This window comes from Etheostoma cragini, chromosome 4 (genome assembly GCF_013103735.1).
Source record: "Etheostoma cragini isolate CJK2018 chromosome 4, CSU_Ecrag_1.0, whole genome shotgun sequence".
NCBI classification, from domain to species: domain Eukaryota; kingdom Metazoa; phylum Chordata; class Actinopteri; order Perciformes; family Percidae; genus Etheostoma; species Etheostoma cragini.
The window spans coordinates 14,510,883-14,526,993 of NC_048410.1; the positions used below are offsets into that span (position 1 = coordinate 14,510,883).

Genomic DNA, 16,111 nt, shown 5'->3' on the forward strand with positions numbered 1-16,111 from the left:
CTGCAAAAAGGCTCAAACCACTAGCATGGTTCCTTCAGAAGGTAAAAAAAATCCACATACACAGCACCTCTTAATCTCACGAAAGAACACGTTATATCGTGTTTGTGTAATTCATACAAAAACCAGAGTTTTTTGTGGTTTTACAGGGGATTGTGTGCTGCTGGGCCAGGCCAGCAGGTCCCCTTGTTGTCATTATTTATGCTAGGCTAAGCTAACAGTCTGCTAACAGTAGCTTCATTGTTTTAAGGAGAGTGGTATCTTTCTTCTAATCGAACTCTAGTCAATAAGACAAATAAATGTGTTTCCTTAAAATGTTAAACTGTTCCTTTAAAGTTTGCTGCTCTGAGACAATCAAAGTAAATCACAAAATGTTTTCAGAGCATCAATTTGAGACAAGCAGATGTGTTATTTATCTTGAAGACATCTAGAAGACAGATTCCTGACCCTGTTTGTCTAGTTAAACCTACTAAACTTCAACAGTCCAGAAATCCCAGCCTGGTGTGTAGGCCTCAGCAAAAGTGTTTTGAATCAGAAGCAGAATCCAAATTTGTTTTCTTTAAAACGTTATCTTTCTGTCTCCAACTTACCATTTCACCTCTGTTCTATCCTGCACCCTGCCCTCTCTGAAACACTGGCAAAAATTGAACAAATAGTAATTGCAGTCTCATCCAAGTTCATTTACATGCAATAAATATTGACTGCAATAAATGCATGTCAATAGCCTGCACTAGATACAAGTTATCTTTCTGATAACTCTTTCTGTTTCCCAAAGTGGGTTCCAGTTTTGTGTTCAGCCCAAAGGGTTTTCAGGGTGTCCCCAGAGAAAATGAAGACCGGTTCAGTTGCATTGTTATTCCTCCAGCACAAGATAACGTGGAGGGAAAACAGATTAGATCATTTTACAGCAGACATTGAATCCAGGCATGCTTGTGATGAGATTTTCTTGGTGTCTCTGACTGGGACATGGACCTACAGTCAGGTGCATGTCTGTTTTTATAAATAAGTGCAATAACGCCCGAACAGAGGAAATTACAGTGCAGGAGAAAACAGCAATCATCAAGAAAACATCTGTCCTAATGGTCCCATCAAAGACCAAACTCCAGCAAAAAGTGACAGGGATTGTTTGTCCTGGCTCAGAAGCTAGGGGAGGAGGAGTGATCTTGACTAGAAAGTGGAACAGTTAAACGGACTAGGATTGAAGTAATGTTCCATAAGAAGTATGTTACTGTATGTCACATTAAAGGAAACAACTCTACCGCGCAAAAATCGCAGTAGGCTGCGCATGACGCAGGTGTTTGCTGAAGAAAAGTTTGGATGATCCGTGCAGTAGCAAAACTCTGCGGAAGCGGCGACAAAGGTGCAAAATAACACAGACTGGACCATCTGTGTGGTCTGTGCGACAAAAGCTGGTAAAGGGAGAATCGGTTTTTGGTTATTTCACCTGCCTGTGCTGTTTCTGATCATATTCATATTCTTCCAATGCTGTTTAGAAAGGATGAATGTTTTTTACTTCGCTGTGCTTCTTCTCTGCGCGATGTTGCAGCGGAGCAACATGCAAATTGCTGTACCTGCCACAGGTGAGTTGATAACATAAGTCACAGTGCAGGCATGAAATAGAGCAGGTACCTGGTCGGATAAAACATGAACCATAAACAGACCTGATAAATAGACAGGTTGCGATCTCTTGCTTCTTCAGGGTTATGTTGGTCAAATTTGATGTTTTGTGAATGGAGTCTGGGTAGTTGTGTCGATAGTGTTTTCCCTTAATGGCATAAGTCACAATTTATGCAAATACACTATAAAACACCCACGTTTTGTTAAATATTTAGAAATGTTGTTAGATGTTAGATGTTAATAAATGTTTGATAAAGGATGAAGAAATGTTGGTGATAACGATCAGTGGAATTTGGCAACAGGCCAGACTCATTGCCGGTTTAAACAAGTTGACACATGGGCAGTGTTGACACGGCTATTGTGTGGTGGTGCATTGCAAAACAGTGTTTCATTAGGCCTGTGTCTAACTATATGGCCACAGTTTATATGTTCTAATGAATATAATGATCTGTAATAATAATCATAGTGAGTCCAATCACTGTTATAGGCTACAATATGAAAAGTCACAATAAACACACGGTTTTTATTTCTCTTTATTGGATCACATATTTATAGTTACTGCACTGCAGTAGTTTTTTAAGTAGGCTACTTGAGTATAAATAATGCTACTTGATGACATGCTTTTTGTAGGCTCCTTATTGTGTACTTATGCCTATGTTACTCAACAACATTTATCTGACAGCTGCATGTACTAGTTACATTATGATTTTACATACAAAACACATAATCATTCTCTAAAAAATGATGCTGGGAAAAAGACTATCATGCCATTGTGCAACCGTTTTACAGTTATAGATGTAACTACCTAACAGTACATAAAGAAGCCTAGTTATATGTTGCTTCAGCTAACATATTAATGCAGCAGTAACAATAATTCAATAATAATATATTACTGTATATTGTAACACTCCAAGGGGGCATGTTCCTGCTGTTCTGTGCTATATCTGTGCTGTTAATAGTTATGTGCTTATTTACCATTTTGAATGCTGGACCTTTACTTATGATGGTGTATTTAAAAAAAAAAAAAGCTGAAGTTGTTTTTATGACTTACTATGGAAGAAATGATCAGGGCGTATTAACTGAAACAAGCTATGGAATTTGTCATCTTGTCCAAATTATGACACCACTGGAGATATTATAGCCAAATTCTACCTGAACCCGTTCATAGAAACCTGCAAGTAAACAGTGCGTCCCCCAGCACTAGTCAGCCCTAAATCATTTTCAGCTGTGTGTGACTGCCTGAGTGAATCAAGGATACACCAACAAAGTAATAATGCACTTCTATAAGCTGAGGGATTAGCAACAGATTTTTCTTTTTAACTCAAAATTGCTGTGGAGATTATGATATCTTTACATTTAGTTCCTAGAATGGGTTAAGCTCCAAACCCCTGAATCATACATTTCCCATAATGGAACTACAATGGCATCTTTCTATTAGACCCTCCCTGCCTGGTAACACAGGGTTTCTGTTATAATTATGAAAGCCTAAGACAACATAACCCTGATGATGCCACAGTGATGTCATCAGGGTTATTTTCTCAGAGTGACTAAGCTCCTGCAGAGCCACTGAAGACTGGTTTTACAAACATGTAGTGCCCCATTAAACACATAACAGTTTGGTGGGTTTAGACAAACAAGATATAATGGATCAATCAGTGAGTTTAAGAGGTGGGTTTTGTTACCATTGGACAGCAGGATAGCTGTTTCCCCCCCCTGTTTAACCGGCTGCTGTCCCAAGTTCCATATTTAACGTTCAAACATGAGAGTGATATCTATCTTCTCATCTAACTCTCAGCAAGAAAGCAAATGATTATTATCAGATGTAAGAGGTCTGAAGGTAGAATCAACGCTTTGCTTGGTAGAATAGGGGCTGAAGAGATTAAAGAAAAACTGGTGCCAATCTGTGCAATGTTGCACTAAAGTTAAATTGCATTATCTCAGTAATTCAAGCAAGGTCTATTGTTTATGTTGTCTTCTTTTCCAGAGTCCATTACTGTATATTTAAGGACAATAGGAGCTTTGTCCTTGATGTTGACTTCAACATAGAGAAGGGTGAGGTACTTCAGGTGGCCACAGCTAATTAAAAGTAAATATTTTACTTACAAGCTAAGATAGACACCCCCCAAAAAACCTTTTAATCAATTAGCAGTTTCACTTTTTTGCAGGGAATAAATCTGTAAAAGGTTTAAAAGGCAGCAGAGCACCATACAGATTATGTGTAAAATGTTTTAGATCAGCAAGAGTTTAGAAGAAGCCTGCATTGATTTTGATCCAACACAGGCTGGCTAGTCTACCATCTGTCTGTTTGATGTCGGCACATGTTAATATTGCACTCAGTAAACTTCACAGAAATCATTAACATATTTCCGTTCATCTGTGCAGCTCTACAGTGTGGTGTATGGCCTTGGCACAGCTTAAAACCAATTAAATGACAGATGACATGCTCAAATCTCTCTCCCTCGCTCTTGCTTTCACTCTCTCTCTCTCTCTCTCTCACTCTCTCACTCTCTCTCTCACACACACACACACATGCACACACACTAATACATCTTCACATGTATTCTTCTTCTGAGGAATGCAAAGATGGAGTAGTTCCTCTACATCTCCATCATCAACTGTAATCTAACCATCTCCCCTCATCTTTCTTTCTCATTTCTGTGTTCTCTGTCTCATTTTCCCCCTTCAGCTTCTCCCCTTTGTCACCATGTATATATTCCCCGTTTCCCCAGCACTTCGTCTCTTGTTCTCTTTTCAGTTATTTGTGTTTTATTGAGACATTTGCTAACACCTCTTCGTCTGATTACGCTGTTTTCCCTCATTTCCTCATTGCTTGTTTATTTTTCTGTAGCTTTATTTTCTGCCTCCCTATAAAAGTTTAATGATTATAGACCACTGCTGCAATAAAATAATATGTGTCTTCTGTGGAGGAGCTGGAAATGGAGTGTGACGGATATGGAAGAAGCAATAAAGCAGATGTGTATATTATGTAGGTGTAGGGGACAATTAAGGACTCTATTTGTGTTGATTTATTCTCATATAGCACACACGTTTAATCTGATCCGTAGTCAAGAATCAGATTCCATAGTAGTGTAGTTATATACCGTATAATACTGCCTTACGGTGAAATAAGACCAATATTTCAAGAACGACTGGCAGCAAATGTACCAAAAGTCAAATGCAGTGAGCAGGATTATTAGGAAACACTTAGTGGTCTCCAGGCATGTGTGTGCAAGATGGTGCTGTGGCAGAGATGATTCTTGTCATTGAAAAGCATTCCGTTAAGGGGACTTTTTGATGAAATAATTGAGCATACTGGCTTCTGAGAAATTCAAGTTTAACATGGGGTTCCTTCAACTGGAGATATCCTAATATGTTGGATGTGCTTTCTCTTCTTTCTCTCTGCACTGCTGTTTCTCTGGTTTCGTATGATAAATCAACTTTGGTGATCCAATTCCTAGTTCCTAGTTATTCCTAGTTATCATAAATCCTCTGCTGTAGCGCCATTTAAAGTATTTGTAAAGGCAATATTTTTCGGACATGTTTTGAAAATGTTTGAGCAGATTGTTCTCAGGATTTCAACGTTATGCATGAAACAAGACAGCTCCTATATCTTCTATTGCTCTTCATTCTAATTCCTAGGAAAGCAATAGCATATGTGACAATAAGATGAGTCTTGCCTATGATACCATAAATCAGTGTCCCTTTTGTCATATGACTGAGATATTAATATAGTCATGATGGGTTAATTCATCACTGGAAATTGTTTTTAGTTAAGCCAAGGCACCTAATAAGTTGTCACATTTTATGAAAATCCATGTTAACCATTAATTAAAAACTAGTCTGTGCCTTGATTCAATGTCTTAAAAGGGGGGAATTGAAGCTCTACTTTAAAGCTGCAATTGCCAATATAGTAATGGATCAAATACATTTTTCATATACACAAAAGTGTATGCCAAAAGAGAATTATCACCTGACTGCAGTTTTAGCATCTTTAAGCTCATGTTTTGGTTTTCTGGCTCGTTATTTTATTGACTGATATTAGACAGAATCCTGAATTCGTTATACTCTGTTTCCATCTTCAGTCTGACATTGTGTCCACTTTAACCAATTTCTGTAGAGGGAGGTGGATTGGATTTTTCCTAACCAATAGAGAACAATTTATCTGCCTCAATTAATCTAATTTTGAATCGACACTGAGTAGCCATGCCAACATCCTGATTTAGCAAAGTAAAAGCAAACTAGGATGTGGGGTGATGTTGAAAAGATGTTTCACAACAGCTTGATGTCATTAGTCACAGAATAAGAAACAGAAACAAGATGAATCCAAATGAATCCCTATGTTACTCTAAATAGGTAAATATTGTGTAACCAACAAGTACACCATATCAACATGTAGTTGATAATATGTTAATTATGTGCTGATAGCTTTGTTCTGCTGCCCCCCAGTGGCCAGAAATATTGAAACAACATATATTTGAATTACCTTCCTTTTTTCATTCTGTTGTGCCCAGTGTTAAACTGCTGTGAAGGCCATATTCTCCTTCTGCTGGATTCTTCAGGAAGTATAGCAAACTACGAGTTCTCTCGCCTGTTGCACTTTGTCACCAAGCTGCTTCACCCCTTCTCATTGGGCCGTGGGCACGTAAGAGTCGGGCTGCTGCAAGTGGGCACAAACCCTAACCTGGAGTTCGGCCTGGACGTCCACAGCAACCAGGAAGGTCTGCAGAAAGCTCTTCAGAGTGTCAGCCAGCTGCAGGGAGACACCAACACCGAGGCAGCACTCAGGGTGGCCCAGCAGCTTCTGACAGAAACAGATGAGAAAGTGCCAAAGATTCTGCTGTGGCTGACGGATGGTGTGCAGCCTGGAGACGTGGACAAACCAATGTCGGAGCTGAAGGAGAAGGGAGTTTCTGTTCTAGCTGTGTCTACAGTACATGGCAACTACCAGGTGTTACGACGTGCAGTAACACCTCCACTGGAGTCTCACCTTTACTCTGTGGACATAGATAACATCGACATCATCACAGAGGAACTGAGGGAGGCCATCATCAGTATGTGTGTGTGTGTGTGTGTGTGGCTGTGTGTGTGGTTGGTTGAAATATGAGGTTTAGCACAGAAGAAAGCAGTAGTTGCATGTCAGATTTCAGTCAGTTATTTTTAGACAGAAAAAGTGTTTTTTACATTTTTTTTCTCACCCTGCCTCTCTATCTCTCCTCCCCCCTCGCTCTTTCTTTTCATCTTTTGTTATCTAAAGAAATTATTCGTGCAGAACGGCTGCGCGTGGTTCACTTGACTTCCCACAGTGCTGTGCTGCAGTGGCGTCCTGTTCTGAGCCTTGACAACGGTTACTATGAGCTCTCGTACAAATCTAGGCGGAAAACGGACACTGAAACTAGACGCATTCTCCCAGGCGACTCCAGCTGGGTAGAGCTGACCAAACTGCAGCCTGACACCACCTACACAGCTGCCCTCAGCCCAGAGTCCAACCACAGTCTGTTTAACACACTCTCTGTTAACTTCACGACACTTCCTGGTGAGAGGACTTAACGGGGAAAATACCCTTCCCCTTTAAATACATGTTTTAATATTCGGTAATGTACTTAAAAAACATGGATTCGTTCATCAAAACACTGGATTTACAACGTTAAAAAAAAGGAAGAGAAAGATAATACACTTGCTGTTATTGTTAATTTTGCATAATGTTCCTCAGTTTCCAGGAGTTTTCATAGTTGTCATCAAATTGTAGATTTGAAGATCCTTTTTCTTTAACAAAAGTATAACACAAAACTGTAGACCCAGTCATTCAACAGGCTGAGTTTGTGTCAAAGAATGATAGTTTGTTTATAGACGACCGATATTCATAGCATGAGAGAGCAATTTACCTCATTTCTTTCTGTTAAAGTTTGTATTAAATGCATTACTATTTAATTTGTTGCAGCTAGTCATCGTCTCACCTGTGTCTTTTGTCACCCCTCTGCCTCCTCTTCCCTCAGATGTTTTAAGCCCAACAGTTGTCTCTGTGTCAGACTCTGGGCCTCGTCAGATCCGTGTGAGCTGGGGTCCCCTGCACTGTTGAGTATGGAGCTATTCCAAGCGGACACGTCCACACCGCCACATTACCAAACCAGCAGAACTCTGCGTTGCTGAGCGGCCTGGAGCCGGGCACTCCGTACCTGGTCACAGTCGGTGCTCTGCATGTCAATGGAAAAGAAAGAGCCATGTCTGTAAGGGCATGTACTCAAGAGGGTACGTATTCATTGTAAGGTTTGTACACCATGTTTTTAAGTTTGTTTCTTTCAGATGTTCCTCTTTTTACATAATTTGGTTGTCTTTGGATGAAAGCATGTTTTTCTTTTACATCTCTTTATTTAAGGTTGACCTTTAGAGTTCATTTGTGAATCATTCCTACTTTTTGAGACTGCATTAGCTTTACTTGATCAGGATCTTTAAATCTTTCCATTGCTTTCCTTTATGTTTTTTTTATCCTACAGCAGCTCTGCCAGCTCTGGCCGACCTTCAGTTGACCACAGTGGAGCGTCAGGAGGTGCAGGTAACGTGGAAGGCCCATCAGGAAGGTTTGAAAGGCTATTGGCTGAGCTGGGAAAGAGAATTATCCCAACACTCTTTCTCAAAGTTCTTCATCGCCTCCATGTACCTGCCTCCTACCTCTCGGGCAACGCGTCTTACGCGCCTTGCACCGAGCAGTCGAGTGTGTGTGTCCCCGGTCTATGACTGGGGCCGAGGAGACGGGTTATGCTGCAATGCAGAGAGGCACACACGTTGGCTGAGCTGAATATAATTAACTGTTTTTTTTCTTAATTCCTGCAATTATGCTCATACATCACAGGTTTGGTTCATTAAAGGGAATTGTAATTTCTCATTTGTCTTTCTCTTAGAAATACAATCCGGCAAGTGGGTTTAACAACCAGAGTCTGCAGCAATCAGTCTGCTGGAGCAAAACAGTTTGTGAAATTGAGCATTTCAAGTGCGGGATGAATCAGATATATTGAGCAGGACTGGATTGTAAATAATAGAATAATCAAGTTCAAATGGTCATCTTAAAATGAATTTAAGTGACAGGAAAGGCTTTATCTCATAACCCCAGCCCTCCGTCGTCACAATGGCAAAGCAAAATTGAAAATTTACTTTTATTACCAATTTTCCCACCACAGTATCACACATTTGTTCCAACACATCTGAAATTATATGTGAAAAGTTCTCATCTCTGTGCAAGTATTCAAAGTTCTTATAACGTGGTAAATGTAAAGTTTTGGTTGCAACGCCTGAAATAAGATAAGCATGAGAAAATGAATTGAGGCACACTAAACCACAAAACACTGTGTAGAGCTAAAGCTATGCAATTAAAAATACAAGTGTCTTGATAAGCTCAGAAGCTGAATCAGAAGCTTGATAATCAGGCAGAATAGCATTTCTTTTTCACTTCATTATTCATCTTAAATTGGAGAAAAGAAGAAGAAGTTATGTGACCATCAATTCAGAAGTCTGGAACCAAGCAGGTCATATCAACCCACAGTAAAATCTGACAGGTGTTTTTCTGCATTGCCATCAGCGATAAAACTTAGAGACAATGTGGTGCTTGTGAAGCATGAAGATGATTGTTGTATTGTATGTTATCGGCTCTTTAAATCAGATTGAATTCTATATCTGTATATGCATTCTGTTCCCGTACTTTCTATACAGGTCACCAGTGTTTAGTGCTTATAGAGAAAATGTACTGTGAATACATTTTACATTTTTTGTATTGTATTGAAATGTACAGATGTGCTACTGAATTTGGAACCATGTTTACAGTAGCTTGTCAAATGTTTCTTTGGTAAAAGAGAACAATTAAAGATATTTGCACAATGTCCATTGAATTTTATTTGGAAGAGTGCGTTGGGGGGGAGGGAATTCGGCATGAAAGCATTAGTCTTCTGTGGAATTTTAATGTTTGTGGGACCACCTTGTGGCTGTTGGTTGCAATCAAAAACTGCCAACAGAATAAATGGTGATCTTTGTTTTATCATGATTAGAGGTTATTTCTTAATATATTATAACTTCACACTACACACACTACACGCAAATGTGTTAATAAAACTTAAATTGCCTAAATAGAATGAAAGGGATAGGACTGAAAAACATCTTACAATTACAATAAGGCACCCACTGATTTTATTTGTTCTGTTGGTGTATATATATATATATATATATATATATATATATGCAGCAGTAATAGGAAAAAGTCAGGAAAAATGTACCACAGCTGCTGTTTAAGGCATGTATGTGTGTTTCTTGCACACCTAAATTGGTAACTGTCAGATTTTACAAAGAAATATCACTTGTTAGATTTACTGTTCGTTTGACTGCATTGTTTCTCCTTTAGCACCTTGCAACATCTTCATACTCCACACATCCAGGCATTGCTTTAATATCTACTGATCTCCACACACTTGTTTAGCTTAGTTTAAATAGTCTTACTTTATGGTTGTTAAAATATCTCTTTTGCAAAATAACCTCCCTGTCACAATCTCCCAGTTTGTGACAAATAGGGGCTTATAGGATATGAACACAGAACATCTCGCAGCCCATGCGCAAATCATACCTTTGGCTTTTGCCTTTACTCATTTTTGATGGAGGCATATCCAGCCTTAGTGGACATTAGGCCAAATTTGATTGCTGATAACCCACCCACAAGCAAGATCGTACATGCACATAAACAAAAACGCTTCCACTTCCCAGAGGGTGATGGCGAAGCGAATCAAGTTACAAAGACAGCACATTTCATTCAGGGAAGCTGATTAATCTCCTGTGTTTCATTATCATGCACCTCAAGCTCCCCAAGGCATAATACATTGTGTTGCTTCTTGGTTTTCTGACGGCCTGACAGAGATTGTCTCATCCGATTGGAGCACAGGTTTTTTTTGTGATGACCCACACAGTAGGTAATTGACATACATTAAAATGAAGATGAAACATGCTTTAAGACTATACTCCAGCTGTTAAAACGTAATAGACAAGGTTGTTGAGACAATGGCTTCAAAGAACAACTCTATGAAGATAAATGGAGACACCAAGCTTATGGGGATGGGACTTCTTGTCTCTGCGTCCCCTGTGCAAATGACCTTTTATGCAATCCTGGTAATACTTGGCATCCTGGGTAATACCACTGTTTTTGTGGTGATTGGTAAGAGTGTAATAATGGACCGTGTTGGGGGACGTACCTCGGACATCATAATCATTAACATGGTACTGTCTAACCTGCTTGTGTCTCTGATGAGGAACGTGCTGATTGTCATATCTGACATGGGAGTCAAGGTATGTGGTCTTTAAGATGAATAGTTTTTAAGATTGACAATGAGTTGAATGTAAAAAATAAAAAAACATTGATCACAAAAAAGATTGACAATGAGTCACAATTTAGTTGTTTCAAAGGGTATGTTGTTTGTTTGACTTCTTTTGCATTAATGATGAGAATTACGTCCCTTTGAAGGGTGTTTACTTCCTTTCCGGCTCATCGTTCTTTTTTTTATTTTCTGTTTTAAGGGGGTTGCTAGGTTTATTTAAAAAATAATGACTCTGATAATGAAAGGGTAAGATTTGGATCAGATTCAAACACTGACATCCCACTAATATAATTTCACTTCAAATGTGTGGACTAGGTTTAGCAGCCTTAAACTACTTGTATTGTCAGACCTAACATCAATGATCTGCCTCCTAAAAATTCCAAAGGTGACGTCATAACCTGTGAATTTAATACTTTGAATTTGAAGTTTGTGTTTGTCAGAACAAAACATAGCTAAAACTGTATTAGACACAAGTTGAGTTGTATATCAGTAAAGTTGGTAAAAAACACCTGTTTGTGTGTGCTGGAGATAAGTGTGAGCAGGCTACAGGATATTAGTGTGGAAAAGTTCAAAATTTGTGACTATGCATCCTTCTTTTCTTTTACAGATGTACTCATCCAAAGGGTGGTGTCGGTACCTCATGGTTGTCTGGGTGTGGCTGCGATCGGTCAATGTTTGGTCAACGCTCTTCCTCAGTGCGTTCCACTTCCGGACACTGAGGCGTGTGGCTCCTACTATCGCATGCCGGGGCATTCCCAAGACACTACTGCTTAGTCTGGTGCTCATCTGGTTTCTCAATCTTATTTACTCAATTCCTGCTTATATATATTCCACTAATGGGGACATCAACAGTACAGAGGTAAGAGTTTGCTGCAACAGGGGGCTTCATTATTTTACAGCATATTTCCTACAATTCAGGTAGCCTACACTTTAAATCACAGCTCATTTTGCACACCATGCTAAGGAATGTGCATGTTCGAGGCTGGTTCCGTTCATTTCTGTACGGGATGGAAATCAACTTTTCTTTCATTGTGTGATCAATCCCAGTTATTAACAACTTTTTATTTATTTTTCCAATTTAGTTGCATTATCATGACCTTACCTAAGAAATGTATTGTAAGCTGCATTACCACACAACAATAGTGTAACATTGAAAAAAATAGTGCAGACTTGATGTTAAACTAGACAACTATTATATCTATAAGTCTGTATAGCATGCATAAAAATGTAACCTTGTAAAGGAGTTTGGTGTTTCTTTTGAAGTTTAGAAATGTTTTGTGATGAGGAAATTACAAGTAAAATTGCTTAACCCTTGTGTTGTTCTCCCAAAATATTTGATGTTTTCGTCCCTTTTTCAAACTTTTCAGAAGTTTTTACTTACACCACCTTACTACCACTAGTTTTACACTACTTTTTGGAATTCATGATCAATAACCCTCATTTGTATAGAATTATACCTAATATTTGAGTTAAAAAAAGCAGAAATTATGAATTATTTTGACTAATAGTTAAAATCAGAGAAACGTACAGATGAGTTTAGTCAGGAATGAAAGTGATCAATTGCGTTTACAAAGAGTGTTGGTATCCAAGGTATCCAATCCATTTTTTATGGTAATTTGATTAAAAAGAAACCCATAATTCAGAAATAGACCATTTTTAAAGGGGTCAAATTTGACCCGAGGACAACAGGAGGGTTAAACAACAAATATTTGACGTAGAATAAATGGGGTTGCACTTAAAAAAAGTTTAATTTGTGGATAGTTTATTTTAGTTTATTAATAACAACAACGAAATTTAAGCTGCAGCAACGTCTTACCTATGAGTGGTACCAAAGAATTTGTAGGTGGTACAGAAAGTACTGAAATCGGCAGAATTGCAATACCACAGTGTATTCATCTTGACTTTAACCGATCAGAAATTGTTTCCTTTGGATAGAATTCCTCTCCCTTAATAGCTACGTGTATGATTCACCCTCTTTCCTCCAGTCCCACTCATCTTTCTTCCTCTCTCAGACCCTGATGCTGGTGAGCAGCACAACTCGCCCCCTGCTGGGCTGTGTGTGGAAATTTCCCTCCAGATTCCATGGCCTGGCCTATGCCACTGCATCTATTGTCGTTAATGAAGCAATTCCCATTATCCTTATGGTCTTTACCAGCCTGGGCTCCTTTTACACACTCTACAACTATGGCAGGACTCAGAGTTTGGGAAAGGACGCACCTTTAATGAAACGTGTGCCTGCTGAGAGACGAGCAGCCAAGGTGAGGAAGAGGAGGGTGGAAGGGGGAGGCTTTGTGGTTGTGGTTGTGAAGAGCTAACTGAAGCCATGTTTATGATGTAGATGAGCTGTGGATAAGTACATACATTTTTTTAAAATTTCACTTTTACACGGCTTTTTGTAGTTTGGCTTATTTAAAGATAATGTACACACACTATCTTCAAGGTTGGAATCAGTTAAATGACATGTAATGCGACGTATGAGTCAATTTGAGATGATATTACGAATTTAATCTCCCTCCCATTCTTTGCATGTCTTTCTCCAGGTGATTCTCGCTCTCATATTGCTCTTCATTGCATCCTGGGGAACCAGCATTATTTCAGTCAACTATTTCAACTACAACCGTGGATCATCTGTGGAGTTTCTTCTGGTCATTTCTCGCTTTTCACACATTGCCTTCATTGCCATGTCACCTCTTATTCTGGCAGTCAGCCACCGGCGTGTGCGTGCTTTCATTCATTCTTTTCTCTCTCACTGACAAAAGCCCTGTGCAGCTCACCCAATACGGCTAATTATAAACTGCTATTTGTATCAACTTCCCAAAAAACATTTAGAGGTTCATGGTTAAAGGTTTTTACATGGGATGTTTCAAAACCTCCACACGTGCCTATGTGTGACTGGAGTTGGACTAATGGGCTCAATAGAGAGGCTAAGTGCTAAAAAGTAATCAGATTACAAGACTTTGTGCAACATTGGCCCATTTATTAAATATGTAGACAGGGCTGACAGATAATGTGATGGCTTTATTTAACAGTCTAAACAAATGGTCAAAACAAAAAAATTAAAAAAGCACTTCATTTAGTGCTACATTTTATTTGGATCGTTCACTTGGAAAGTTTTTATTGTCGGCTTGTAAAGCCTATTGATACATTGGATGTGATACTGGCTTAAACTCAAAGGATTAGAGTAGGATCTTCTCAGCTCAAAAGAAACAAAAATGAATCAATGATACATTGGATTGGATGAAATTGTTTCAACAATAAAACAAAAAAAATCACCTGCTTGACTGCACTGTATTGACTTCAGAATTATAACATATTGTGTTGCCGTTTGACTTACATTAAATAGCTTGACATATTTCAAAATAAGCATAAATAAATAGTACTTTAGTATCCGCGTAGTCACACTTTTGCTCATTTGTTTGCTTTAACTTTGGCCTTCACTTTTATGACCTTCCTATCTTTTTGAACACTAAAAACAGTTAGTTTCCCTTTCTTTCTTTTAGTCTTTGGGGATTTACCCATTTCTTCAGTGTCTTCCTTGTGACATCTAAAAACTTTAAACCGCATCAGGATCATACTCATGATCCTCCTCCTTAGCTTGCCATGTCCCAGGGCCACCACTACGGGACTGAATCCCACAAACAGCGAAGCAGAGAACTGAGCCACAGTCAGTAACCCTTGAGCGTGTCGTCCCCCGTCATAGTTGTAGTATGTCACTGCAGCAACCTGCAACGCCCAACAGACCACAAAGAGCAACACCAGCAACATGATTACATGAGCTGCTTTGCGTTCAGTGGACACGTGTTTGTCCGGGTGCCCGTGGATTCCTCCTGACTCTGCCGCTGAGGCAACAGCTCGAATGTGTTTTGCCAGAGCATGAAGTGTGGCTGAACTGGTGCAAACCATTAGCACCAGTGGCAACACCTCATTAATTGCAAGCGAAGAAGAAGCGAAGGCTGCACCCTGTTGGTTGGAGGGGAACTCCCAGACGCAGCCCAGGAGAGGCCTGGTGGTGCAGCTGATCACCATCAGCTCCACAGTACTGTTGCCACGAACATGAGTGCTATACACCAGAGCTGGAATTGAGAAGGCCAGGTTTGCCCCCCACACAAGCCCCAGAATGATCCAAACCCGCCGCCTGTCCCTCTGCTGTGTAAGAGGTCCAAAGGACGTGTGATGTCGCCTCAGGGTGGTGTAGTGGAAGACGCTAAGTGCTAGAGTCACCCAACAACCCACAGCTCGCCACCACACCCACAGAAGCATGAAGATTCGGCACCAGCCTGGAGACAGAGATACATCCAAGCCCAGGTCTGACACAAAGATAGGTACTGTGCGGAAAAGAGAGGTCAGCAGGTTGGCCAGTGACAGATGCACCAAAATTGTGTCAGAGGGAGGGAGTCTCCGAGACGGAGTCTCAACAGCTGACTGAAACACCTGAGAGTATAAGCAAGACAGACTGAGAATAATCCTGCCCTGAACATTCAGCTCAAACAACAATTACTATTCTCTATTTTAACTCACCACATGGATGACCAGGATGTTTCCCAGGATGCCTGAAAAGACCAAGAACCCAAACAAAATAGCATCTAAAGTGAGGACCTCTGACATGGCATCATCCTTTGCATGGCGACATAGTTAGCTTTTCCTTGTTGACATGCATGTGCGTAAACATCAGGGCTTCATGAGCACCTCTAACACTGTTGATGCTCGTCATGGCATTTTATATATGCACAAAGACAATCACACCGAAGATTTCATCTTTGCTGACCAGGCTTAGGGTCAATTTAACCTAATATGTTAGGTTACGCATTGAGTGCACATGTGGAGGCAAGCATATTCTTGTTTTCTTTCCACATCACTGACCAACTGCAAATGCAACGCTATTCCTTGACTTGAAAAATCACATCAACAGGTGTGGGTCGCTGTTATTCGTTGTGTTTATAACAGTCGGATTCTATTAAATTATTCATTCTAAATCATCACTTAACTATTTGGAAATGCATGTTATGAAGGACCAGCAATCTGCTCTATTTTGTTCAGTAATTCTAATGTTAATAGTTTTAATAGCGTTAATAGTTTAGCTAAATGAAAATAAAGCTTTCAAACCATCAGATATAATATAAACTGCAGATTTACGCAACGGATTTGACTAATTA

The 16,111-nt window shown here is 39.6% G+C and overlaps 3 protein-coding genes across 3 annotated transcripts; 2 read left to right on the plus strand and 1 right to left on the minus strand.

The window, feature by feature from the left end:
- Positions 1 to 1,174: 1,174 nt before the first annotated feature.
- LOC117943255 (von Willebrand factor A domain-containing protein 1-like) lies at positions 1,175 to 8,971 on the plus strand. Its single transcript, XM_034869265.1, is given in 6 exon segments — positions 1,175 to 1,577; positions 6,126 to 6,665; positions 6,869 to 7,147; positions 7,608 to 7,680; positions 7,682 to 7,860; positions 8,106 to 8,971. Coding segments are annotated over 6 exon segments (1,455 nt in total). The 5' UTR covers positions 1,175 to 1,495; the 3' UTR covers positions 8,408 to 8,971.
- Positions 8,972 to 10,698: 1,727 nt separating this feature from the next.
- On the plus strand, positions 10,699 to 14,139 carry LOC117943269 (olfactory receptor class A-like protein 4). Its single transcript, XM_034869288.1, has 4 exons — positions 10,699 to 10,929; positions 11,566 to 11,817; positions 12,971 to 13,216; positions 13,499 to 14,139. Exons 1-4 carry the CDS (start codon positions 10,699 to 10,701, stop codon positions 13,709 to 13,711), a joined length of 942 nt encoding a protein of 313 aa, XP_034725179.1. The 3' UTR covers positions 13,712 to 14,139.
- A 227-nt stretch (positions 14,140 to 14,366) lies between these two features.
- On the minus strand, positions 14,367 to 15,563 carry LOC117943290 (olfactory receptor class A-like protein 4). Its single transcript, XM_034869318.1, has 2 exons — positions 15,477 to 15,563; positions 14,367 to 15,389 (listed from the first exon to the last, which is right to left on the minus strand). The coding sequence occupies exons 1-2, from the start codon at positions 15,561 to 15,563 to the stop codon at positions 14,367 to 14,369; spliced, it is 1,110 nt and encodes a 369-aa protein (XP_034725209.1).
- Positions 15,564 to 16,111: the final 548 nt, after the last annotated feature.

What these genes read in the sequence shown, in the direction of transcription:
- LOC117943269 (XM_034869288.1), top strand. Translation starts at nt 10,699, where the DNA reads ATGGGACTTCTTGTCTCTGCGTCCCCTGTGCAAATGACCTTTTATGCA. An exon ending in GGGACATCAACAGTACAGAG is followed by an intron (nt 11,818 to 12,970) that starts GTAAGAGTTTGC and finishes TTCCTCTCTCAG; the next exon opens with ACCCTGATGCTGGTGAGCAG. An exon ending in CTGAGAGACGAGCAGCCAAG is followed by an intron (nt 13,217 to 13,498) that starts GTGAGGAAGAGG and finishes GTCTTTCTCCAG; the next exon opens with GTGATTCTCGCTCTCATATT.
- LOC117943290 (XM_034869318.1), bottom strand. Translation starts at nt 15,563, where the DNA reads ATGTCAGAGGTCCTCACTTTAGATGCTATTTTGTTTGGGTTCTTGGTC. An exon ending in ACATCCTGGTCATCCATGTG is followed by an intron (nt 15,390 to 15,476) that starts GTGAGTTAAAAT and finishes TTATACTCTCAG; the next exon opens with GTGTTTCAGTCAGCTGTTGA.